Below are 11,381 nucleotides of genomic sequence, written 5' to 3' on the forward strand. Positions count from 1 at the left end.
GAACTATAAACGAACATCATATCGAAATACCAAATATGAATTGAATTAATCCATTCAAACGAGTCTACAATAAAATGCAAAAATTCTTGACTACAAAGATAAACTTGACCTTATTACATCACGCTAAATAATTGTCCAAAGAAATCACACAAACAAAGTTTATATGCTTTGATCAATAAAGCTAACCAAGAAAATTAAAAAACATAGATCCAAAAACTACTAGTAACAAACATGGATCTATGATTATTATGCAAATGATCAAGAACATGAATAAACTTGGGAATAATCTTGTAATTGTTTGATTTTCATACCTAAAATACTCTTAATAATTCTCATCATACTTTCTTATTAGCTAGCTTATTAGATGAACAGCTTGAATAATCACGTACAATTAAATCTTCAATTCCATGAGATTCTTGACCATCCACTACGATTATCTTTAAACCTTGGTCTATAGCCCTTGGAGGCGGCGAGTTCGCGACAACTATGCTCAGCAACACTACAAACATCGTAGTAAAGACTACCTAAACACTCAGCCATGGTGAGGTTGTAAGGTTGGACGTGAACGTGATCATTAGCTTCACTGTAGTACTTGTCGAAGTCGGTGTCGAAGAAATAATGAGGGATGCCCGCCATTGTTGTGTTCTTGATTTTATGTGAAATGACTTAATTAAGGAGGAAAGAAATGAATTGAAATGAAGAAGATTACTAGCTAATAGGACTTTTAATACATGAACATTTGGTTATTATAATTATATTATTGCATGGGTATTTATAATATAAGATAGATGGATAGGGTTACTTTTTTAGGTCAACTTATGGCTACAAAATACAATGGTCTAGGTTTAGGAAGGCAAAGAGCATCTTGTTTGATTTAGGGATTAATTAGGCCTTTCTTATTTTCACTAAATGGTAAATTAATTAAATGTTAGTATTTGATAATAAGAAATCATATTGTGATGTAGTTACTAATAGTACTATACAAGATAAAAAATAAAAAAAAAAAAAAAAAAGTATTAGTTAATAAATCCTATATGATTTTTATTTTAAAGAGAAATCAACAAAGATAGTGAAAGTCAAATGTGTGAATACATAGTCTATAAGTCAATGAGAGTCTTTTATATTATCTGGTTATCTTAACACGATTATTAACTCATCAAAAGAGTGTTGTTTGCATTATTGATATGGAGTTGCATTTATTTAGTATATTCCGCATACAATCGCGTATTACATTAATTTCCCTTGTTTAAAGCTAGAATTCGAAAACTATAACATACGACTACGAGTAGTACTCATATTGTAACGCAAGTAAAAAAAAAAAAACAATTTTTATTATACACCCGAGTGTGCGTTATGGAGTATGAACTCATGGCGACACGGGGACACAGCCCATGTTTAGTTTGACCAAAATGAAAACAAAACCAAACAAAATCAAGAAAAATTGTTGTGAAAATAAAGAAGAGATTTTAGAGAGAAATGGGGGCAGCAAGCAAGGTAGGAGACTGGGCGTTCAAAGGGTTTACGGCAACACTGGGATTGGCAACCATCTATCTCACCACCACTTTCTCCTTTAATGTTTACAGAGGTCTTTCTTGGCATAACGCCCAATCGGTATTTTCTCTCTCCTTATTTTAAACCCTACAATTTTCCCTTTTTTATAGATTCACTTTCAAACCCTTTTCTGCTAATTTCTTGTTTATTTGATTAACATCTTGAATTTTTCTGGGTACCCTTTTAATTTGGATATGGTAGTTTCAGCAATTTGAGTTTAGATTTGATGTAATGTTGCCATTTATCGAAATATCTTTCTTGTTTCTGGAAATTTTGAATTTTTTTTTTTTTCAATTTTAGATTTGGGTAGTTGATTAATTCTTGAATTTTGAAATTAGCTAAATAATCATGATCGTACGGAATATGAGTTGGTTTTTATTGCCCAATTTGCATAAGAAATTTGCTTAATTAGAGTTGTGCAAGACTTTCAGGTTTGTGAAATTGTAAGTTAAGCTCCCGTACTATGTAGAATGACACTTTATTTTGTAAAAATGTTAGTTTTAGGGCTTAATTCATTTTGTTGAATTTGTTACAACCTATAATTTAATAATTGGAATAAGGGCTTGTTTATGTGAGGGCAAATCATCAAAAGTGTATCATACAAAGGTCTTTTGCATCTCTTAGGAAGATTTAAGGACTTCGACGCGACCCCCAACCCGCGAATTTGCTCCATTAATTTCCAAGGTTCTATTTACTGCGGAGTGTGGACAAATTTGGTTTTCATAATTATATACATAGTTGTGCTCTCCAAATTCTTTTGGCCTTCATTGCCAGACCTATGACTTAACCGAATATGAAATTAGTTGATGATTATGATGATTTTGGGCTTAGCCTAGGAGATTGATTTGGCTGTATATATCAAATGGAAAAATCAGCTGTTTTGATTGCATTTTTGTTTGTACCCACTACTCATTGATGGCATTGCAAGTAGTCATCTCTGCAATTAGTTGCACTTAACAAAATACTAGAAGTTAAGCCATATCTGATTGTTAGAGCTTTGCAAAAGAAAATTTTAAGCGGAGATTTTTCCCTAGACTGCCAGACTGTATTCAACTTAGCTGTGAATAGTAGGAGTGTTAGAAAGAATTCAATCATTTTAATATCAGTAATGAGGCATTTGGCAGCAAGGAATTTCTTTCTTCTGGTATTTGGTTCACAGTTCTTTTTTGGATCAAATGGCATCCTTCCACTTTTAACTGACTAATGGAATTGTGAATTGTGACTTGTTGAGTTTTCTTTATGAATCTTAATAGGTAGAACATAGAAGAGTGTTCAGAGAGTGACTGTTTGCTGTACAATGTTGTTGGTAAAATCTTCGTTATCTGTTCTGGAAAGTTGTGCACATTCACATTAGTTTCTTTTCCAGTACAACAAATTTTTCCTTGGTCTTTTTTTCCCTTCATGACGACACAGTTAATACAAGTCCTTGCCTTTTCTTGATTGCTGTCCTGGCTATGTGACTCCTCCTTCCTGTTGTTGATTGCTTCGGCAGTGACTGTGTGACATCATTAGTTTTTGGTTTCAACTTCCTTTTATCTCCCTTCTTAACCTCTCTATTTCACTTTTCCATTGTGAAGAGTCATCTGATCTCTCACAAGTTCCAAGTAAAATTTGCAGTTAGTATTCACATTGTGATTTAAGACCATGTTATGATGTGCATAGCTCTTCTCATTTAGACATGTGAAATCTCTCTTGTTAAATGTATACTACAGATGTTGTGATTGGTATGTCCTTTCAAGTTTTTGGATTAGAGGAATTAAATTCTGAAATTGTGAAAGTGCTTGAGAAAACAACAGTCTACTCTGTTTTTAGTATGGACTGTGGAGTAACTACTATTCACTGGAAAAGCTTTCAGACAGTAGACAGTAGACACTAGATGAGTGTTGCATTTCTTGAGAATATTGAGCCCATCCTTGATCATTGTTTTGGAAGATGTCACGATTCACGTTAATCTCTGATTTATTTTTTGCAGAAATTGAGCAAGGAAGAGCAAAATGATCAGAAAAATGCGGCCTGAAATTTTGTAATTTGCCATCACATGCTGAATAAACGCCCTTTTGTTTTATGCAATATTTTTTTTTATATTTTTGATAAAGAATACATGTTAGACAAGTCATATGCACAAATCACAAAAATTACTTGGTAGGAGTCTGAAACTGTGTATTGCAAACTTTGTGCATCATGTATGGCTTCTTTTTGAATGTAATACGATATATTTGCACTGAGAAACTTGATTAGTAAAGCTATGATTTGCAGCTGATTCAGTTTGGTTTACACCATCCAAGTCATGTTTAAATTCCAGGATTGTACAGGTTTAACCAAACACCAACATGCTATTTACAGTCACGGCCTTTTGCTCACAAAGATACCACCATCTTTTTTGCATCCATGATTTATTTGCTTATTTTTATTGGATTTGCTGGTGTTGTAGCGAAGTAGTAAACCTGACTTAAAATGGAAAAAGAATTACGCTATTGTGCTTGTTTGAGTCCAACATTGAGTGAAAAAATTAGAGACAAAAGTTGGTTAACTGTTGTTTTTTCTTTTACTCCGTATGATTTATGACAACTGCGAAAGCAGAATAATCCGTATAACATTAACAATAAGAAAGAAAATACTGGTAGTACTCGTATAGTCGTTTTAGCCGCAAATTTCGAACCTTCCAATTTGATATCTTGTATTTCCCCTTTTGTATCAATACGATTGTGCTCCCTTTGAAGTGCTTGAACTAGAAGCCCCTTTTGTGTCAAGTACACAGTTGTGTTCCCTTGAAGTGCTTGAACTAAAAGCTCTTAATAACATGCCATGCTTTCTTTATCCCTACAATTTGACAAACAAAGGGATTAAACCCATGCCCATAATAAACACTTTGATCACTAGAACAATTTTATTTTGCTTTATAATTATGCTGCAGAGAATTATTATAACCAAATTTTTATAAAATTTGTCCTCGCCTGACTTCGCCAGTGCCTCTATCGACGATAATGATAGAGTCAATGAAAAGGCCCAACCTATCACTATGCTACCATTTTCTTTTTCCAAGAACCATCAAGTTGAATGATAGTGGAAAACACGGTAGAAAATTTGAGCTTTCATCTAGGCAATAATGGTTATGAAACTATATTAATCGTCCGTTTCAATTAATTGGGTTAATACTATTATTGAAACAAGCTTCACATTTCTTTATTCATAAATAAGAGAATTGTTCCACTATCATTAGTCGAAAAATCAATTTTGATTTGCCACCTATACAAAAAAAAAAATAGTTTTTGAACCATAATAAATTTGAGACCAGTTTCAAATGAGTCATACTGGTGTACAAAACTAAGTTCTCATCAATCTCTAACACGAAAGACATAATCAAATTTGATTCAAGAGAGGTAAAACTGTAAAAGTAAGAACAAATGAATTCAACGGTATACATGTAATATAACCCCGTCCCATTTTAACCCTTTGGAAAATCACCCACTTATAATGTCATATAAGTATATAACCCAACCTGTCCGCACCAAGGAAAAAAAAAAAACTAATTAGTATAATTTGATACAAATTACCCATAAACCTAGTAGGACCCTTATTAAATAAGAGCCCAGGCCCAACAAAACCTTAAAATTACAAAGCCCAAAAATCCAATTCACTCAGAACCCTAATTTTCCCCACAAAACCCTATAACCCTAACTCCTTTCTCGCCCTCCTTCATTTCTCTCTGCCGCACAAACCCCCTGCCTCCAAGGAGAGAGAGAGAGAGAGAGAGTGAGAGAAGAGAGAGAAAAAAGCTTGAAATCTCCAACAATGGCGACTCCAGCCCCAACACCAGTCCACTCAGTGCAATGCTTCGGTCGCAAGAAGACCGCAGTCGCAGTAACCTACTGCAAAGAAGGCCGAGGTCTAATCAAGATCAACGGCACTCCAATCGAGCTCGTTCAACCCGAGATTCTCCGTTACAAGGTCTTCGAACCAATCCTTCTTCTCGGCCGTCAACGCTTCAATGGCGTCGATATGAGGATCCGCGTCAAAGGAGGAGGTCACACTTCTCAGATCTACGCTATTCGTCAGAGTATTGCTAAGGCTCTTGTTGCTTACAACCAGAAGTTTGTCGATGAACAGACTAAGAAGGAGATCAAGGATATTCTTGTCAGGTATGATCGTACTTTGCTTGTTGCTGATCCTCGTCGTTGTGAGCCCAAGAAGTTTGGTGGTCGTGGTGCTCGTGCTAGGTTCCAGAAGTCTTACCGTTGAAGACCTTCAATGGCGGAGGAGAGAGAATACCAGAGCTTCTTCTTTTTTTTTGTTTTTGGTTTGGAATTTCTACCTATCATATTTCTCTGGTTTTAGGTAATGTTATGGATAATTTTTATTATTAGTGGTTTTCTGATGATTTTGAGCTCTCTTTTTCGTTAGTTTAAACCCTAAATTTTGGATTAGAAAAGTACTTAAAAATTTCAATTAATCGTCTGATTTTATATTTTCATCATTTATATTGCAATGTTTTGATTGTTATATGCTTATTAATTCACTGTTGTGTTATTTTGATTCTACTTTGCAATGTTTGATTATTCTGGTATTTGAATTCTATATTGAAGTATCGATTTTAGGGATTAGTATGTTAGGTTATTGCTTGATAATAGATAGGAATTTGCCAAATTATACTCATTTCCGGTTTGGGTTTGCGTGCTTTCAATGGTTGTTTGAATGAATCCAATGTGTTGAGAGTAAGGTGTTAATGAATATGGGCTCCATTTTTTAGGATGTCTGAATTCAGTAGTGTCAAGCCTTTGCGTTTACTGCTGCTTGCTTTTTTCTAGAATGGTCTTAGACATGAATTTCTAGTCAGACGTATTCGTCGTCGATTAGTACTTAAACAATGTAGGCATCTATGATTCAATTGGAGGTAAAAAACTGTTGACCTAGTTCCAGATTCTGTGCTTAGGATCTCATTGTTTGTGTTGGTGGCCTTCTTCCTGTTCTTAATGTCGTAGCCAACTAGCTTTGTAGCCTTTGGCATGATACTCCTCAATTGCTCTTGCCTTTAGTGTCGAGTATTGCTGTTTCATATGTTCTCTTGAGAGCTTTCCATGTTTTGTACATTGACACTAGTTATTATTGCCTTCGGAGTCTATAGATTGTTAATCATTTATGTTGTCTTAAGTGAACGTACTTGATCTCCGTGTTTTGTAGGCTGACTATCTAGTTAATCACTTAATTTGTCCTAAGAACTTGTATTTTGTATGCTGAAAATCTAGTTCTTGCCTTATAACACTATTGAGCTAATTTTTTCTAATATACATCAATGTGTGACACTATCATTTGTGAGTTTGTTTAGTGTATGCAACAAATTTAAAGTTGAATTGCTCTTTTGATGTATATATATAGTGAAGAAGGGATGTGTTAAATTTATATGAAGTACTTATTTTATGTTGTCTTGAACCATTTTTTTTTTATAACTATTGATTTCAGATTGAACATCCTTAACTTGCGTTGATTTGTGAAATTTGAATCAAATAATTTTTCTAGACTGTTAGCAGGCAGCTCAGCTTGCTTTGAGAATTTCTCCGACTTAGCTTGTGTTTTTAATAACGCGAATTTCTTCTAGATTACTTTTAAGGTTTAGAATTGTACAGCCTGATTGCGTTAATTAACCCTCATTCCCAGTCAAAAACTCGAAACAGATCAAATGATGTAGCCAGTAGTCCACCATTTCACATTTTCACTAATTACTACTAGAGCAGTTGCTCAGAACATAATGAACTGTGTTGTCTGTCTATGACTCTATGTCTATCTAAGATATTCTGAATATTACATCATAACACTAGTCCAACCTCTTAGATTACATTGCTTACACTAGAGTCTAGACCAAGCTCTTAGATTACATTGCTTAGGGAAAAAATATGGAACGATAAAATACATCACTAAATGCTCCGTGTCAAACTTTGACATGGTCGACTAAACGAGAGTTGTATCAAATACTCCGTAATAGGGATGTCAATGGGGCGGGGCGGGGCGGATGTTGGCCTTCCCATCCCCATCCCCACCTAATATTTTCATCCCCATCCCCATCCCCGCGGCGGGTCCAATTTTCATCCCCATCCCCGCCCCACCGGGTACAACTCCAAAACCATCCCCGCCCCACCCCCCACTTGGATATCCATCCCTACCTTATCCCCACCAAAGACCCGCCTAATCCCCATCCAAGATCCACCTAATCTCTGTATCTCAAATAAACAATCTTACATAATTAATACGAATTATAAAATAAAACATTCTACACACATTTTTGTGTTATAATATAAGTGTCATACAAAGTATTATAATTAATATTGTATTTCACGTAATTATTTTATAAATAGTATAAAAGTATGTAATTTTTCTTTAAAAGATATATAGATGTGGGTATGAGGTGGGGATGGGGCGGGTATGAAGTGGGGCAGGTGGGGCGGGGCGGGGATGGGGCGGGTACAACTTAAAATCCACCCCCGCCCCATCACCCATGGCGGGTATGGTTTTTATCCCCATCCCCGCCCCACCACCCGCCAAACTGAGACCCATCCCCGCCCTACTGGGGCGGGGATGGGGCGGGTCTCCTACTTGACCCGCCCCACTGACATCCCTACTCCGTAATGAACAAACACCGAAACACTAGTATATTGACTGGAGCACGACCTAGGCCAAGTGAAAAAGAATCTTATCATGGCTTTTCGATGAATTGTGTTGTGGTTTCACTGGTTTGGGGTATCAAGTACGCAGTCTGTACTCAATTTCACTGATTATGTTCTTTTAACTGGTCCTGGTGAGACAGACGACTAGACAAGTTAGGTTGCTTTTGCAAGATTGTTAATACCTAAAGGAGTAAAGGTGCACTAGTGAGAGTCTTCAAGGATTTGGTTGATGCTTTAAATAAGTAATGCAATGCAATGTGGAATTAAGGTGTAATTCTAGGCTTTTATTTATGTTTGTAATTATTAAGCATTTTTAGCTTGTTTCAAGATAAATAAGATAATGTAGAGAGGCCTAGAAAAGCAAGCTGTTATTATCTCATTTTAATGTCACATTACTTGACCTACCAACGTAATAACAATATTTTGTAACAGCATAATGGACTTGAGACCTGTCCCAAATGAGTCATAGCATAAAGTACAGTTGCAAGGATGATCCTCTAAATCCTGCGCCTTTCCTAGTATAAATTATTCATCTAACAAGTACGTATTAATCTCCGACATGAAAAACATAATCAATTTCGATTCAAGGGGAGATTGAAAACCTTAATTCCTATAACAAGCATGGGTGATGGCGATTGGGGGATCGTTAAGTGAGCCATTAAATATGAGGTTAGCAAACCAGTGATTTGCACCTTCAGTGTGGTGCACACCATCCCAACTCACATGTAACGCTGGGTTCTTGCAGACTGCTCCATACACTGTCGTGCCATTCGATATTGCACCCTTTTGCCCACACCATACATGATCATACTTCTCATGGTACCCACAGCATACATTCATTGGGTCTGCCCATCCTGATTTGAAACAAAACAGAGAAAACAGAACAATTACTTATTTGACAAACATAACATGTTAAATTTCCATATTTTGGTTCAAAATGGAGTGTTGAATGTTGATAGCCGTGTCTAAGTGTCCAGGATCTAATGTATTTGAGGTGAAAAGAAGGATCTGAGTAACTGTATATAGATTGAGATTTGTCCGAAAACAAACATACCTGGTATAAAATTGAGCATAGTGATTTAGATTGGCTTAACACAGTTAGTTTGGGTTGCTATTTCATTATTAAGTCTCGTCAAAGCAAGATTTAGATTGAAGACAGTTTAAAGATCGATTAATCTGTACTTCTGTATCAGTGAAATAGAGAAGTTGTAAAGATAGCATGAGTTGATTACCTAAACTCTTTGTTTTGCTAACTAGTCCATACTTGGCAGAGTGAAGATCAACATATGTGATCGCGGCTTCAGTAAGTTGTGCCCTGAGTTTTGTAACAGCATCCTTGAGCTGCTTATTGAATTCAATAGCCATATCATTCTGCCCTTTTATGCAGCCAAATTCATCAACTAATCCGGGCTTAGGATCTATAATGTAGAATCGGTTTACAGGCAAGCAACCAATTGGACCGGTATTATGTATCCAGAATGACCTTCCTCCTTGTTCATATAAATGCTGCCAAACAATTCAAAGGTGCATACTTTGTAAGAAAAAAAAAATACTTCCTATACATATTTTGACAGTCAAGATAAAGGCGGTGTTTTATTCTTAGAAACTTACTTGAACTGCAGAAGAAAACTGGGAAATGATGTTAGGGATGGCTGCACGAATTTGTTCATTGTTCATTGTACGGAAGGCAACAGAGAGGTCATTCTGGCCAATGTCGAATGTGTAAAGAGCCTTCGCGAAGTCCTCTTGTCTAGGAAGCACACTTTTCTCAAAGGGACTCTTAACTGAATTTCAACAAGGAATTAATGCAATAAGCACAATGTAATTCAAGCATTATCCATTCCATAATCCAATCATATAGAAGATTTTACGGTTTTACCTTGGTCGTAAAGATCCTTAGTTCTAGACTTGAACTGATCATGATGCCAAATTTGGACATCAAGTGAGAAAGGGCTAATCCCATATTGAAATATTGTCTCATTCTGCCTACGGATAGTAGATCCACCAGTAGCGAAATTAGCACCGTGGCTAAAATTTGCTCCAATCGAGTTCAAGTATGCACTCAAGTACGGAAGTCCTAATTGCTCCGCTGCACAAAGATAGTCACATCTTTGTTACTTAATCAAAATTGAGGTATGTTGGTGATTCTGAAGTATATGAGCAAAAGAAATTTTCTGACATGTTAAATTTGTCCAAATTTTACAAAATTAAGTAGCTGAACAGTTTATTAACCTTTATTGAATAGACTTTTGTCAAATTTTAGTAAATAACATTCAAAATTTTATCACATTTGCGATCTATATAAAAATACTCAAAATAATATCGCATTTTCAATCCATCTTTATATTTTATCTACTACTAGTACTCTAGATACGACGTTTAACCGAGTAAGAATTTGGTGTTATTTGCCAACCTATACATACACTGATACACATAATGAGTTAATGACATAAACTATAGACTATAAATGTCACTATACAACAAGTAAATTGTAGTAATTGACCATGACAGTTAAAACACAAAAATAGCATAAGCCAACCAAATAATGATGTACAAAACAAAATTGTTACCAATAAAATCGACGAGAACACGGCCGTCGGAATCACGACCCACCGGCTTCTTAAAGAAGGTCTGGCCGTAAGGCCACTCAATAGGCTGAAAAGCCGCTGAAATGCCACCGGTGTCCGAGTTCGAATCCCCGAAATTATACATTGCTGGGAATTTACACGGCGGCTTATCTCTCACCGACTGTCCCGCCACCACTCCCACCACCATTAAAACCACCAATACACCACCACTTAAACACCCCATTTTTTTAATTTTTTTTTTAATGTGAGAAATGAAGAGGGGAGATTATGGAAGTTTAGTTATAATTTTGAGCTTGAAATAAGCCAGCTAAAAGTGGAAGTGGAATGATGGATCCAAATATACTAGGAATTTTAGGATTTGGGTATAAATTATTGAAGATATTTTGGGGACCTTGTGATTTGTTACGTTGTTTTGCACCGAATGAATCATCTACAATTTGGGCAGTGTGTTTATCCAATTATCTATTCCAAGTTGGCTCCACCTTCGACATCCAATAAATGTTTTGAGATGTGTATGTCAATTAGCTTTATTTTTTTTTTTTACTTCGTACTAAAATTAGAAGTGTCGAAATGATGTTAGTTACTC

At 35.8% G+C, this 11,381-nt stretch overlaps 2 protein-coding genes and 1 long non-coding RNA gene across 3 annotated transcripts; 2 read left to right on the forward strand and 1 right to left on the reverse strand.

The window, feature by feature from the left end:
* The first annotated feature begins 1,202 nt into the window (after positions 1-1,202).
* On the forward strand, positions 1,203-3,811 carry LOC145589255 (uncharacterized). Its single transcript, XR_014101637.1, has 2 exons — positions 1,203-1,611; positions 3,524-3,811. It is a non-coding gene; the product is annotated as an uncharacterized LOC145589255 (long non-coding RNA).
* Positions 3,812-5,245: 1,434 nt separating this feature from the next.
* On the forward strand, positions 5,246-6,025 carry LOC145602415 (small ribosomal subunit protein uS9-like). The gene has a single exon (XM_081658612.1). It carries the CDS (start codon positions 5,344-5,346, stop codon positions 5,788-5,790), a length of 447 nt encoding a protein of 148 aa, XP_081514738.1. The 5' UTR covers positions 5,246-5,343; the 3' UTR covers positions 5,791-6,025.
* A 2,528-nt stretch (positions 6,026-8,553) lies between these two features.
* Positions 8,554-11,195, reverse strand: LOC145589261 (GDSL esterase/lipase At5g14450-like). The gene is made up of 5 exons (XM_081645792.1): positions 10,778-11,195; positions 10,087-10,296; positions 9,819-9,991; positions 9,440-9,713; positions 8,554-9,061 (listed from the first exon to the last, which is right to left on the reverse strand). The coding sequence occupies exons 1-5, from the start codon at positions 11,016-11,018 to the stop codon at positions 8,811-8,813; spliced, it is 1,149 nt and encodes a 382-aa protein (XP_081501918.1). The 5' UTR covers positions 11,019-11,195; the 3' UTR covers positions 8,554-8,810.
* Positions 11,196-11,381: the final 186 nt, after the last annotated feature.

The sequence above is a fragment of the Chenopodium album genome, chromosome 2 (genome assembly GCF_948465745.1).
Source record: "Chenopodium album chromosome 2, dcCheAlbu1.1, whole genome shotgun sequence".
NCBI classification, from domain to species: Eukaryota; Viridiplantae; Streptophyta; class Magnoliopsida; order Caryophyllales; family Amaranthaceae; genus Chenopodium; species Chenopodium album.

Coding starts and splice junctions, on each gene's coding strand:
- LOC145602415 (XM_081658612.1), top strand. CDS start 5,344: ATGGCGACTCCAGCCCCAACACCAGTCCACTCAGTGCAATGCTTCGGT.
- LOC145589261 (XM_081645792.1), bottom strand. CDS start 11,018: ATGGGGTGTTTAAGTGGTGGTGTATTGGTGGTTTTAATGGTGGTGGGA. Junction 9,992..10,086: donor TAAGGATCTTTACGACCAAG/GTAAAACCGTAA, acceptor GTTGAAATTCAG/TTAAGAGTCCCTTTGAGAAA. Junction 9,062..9,439: donor TAGCAAAACAAAGAGTTTAG/GTAATCAACTCA, acceptor GTTTCAAATCAG/GATGGGCAGACCCAATGAAT.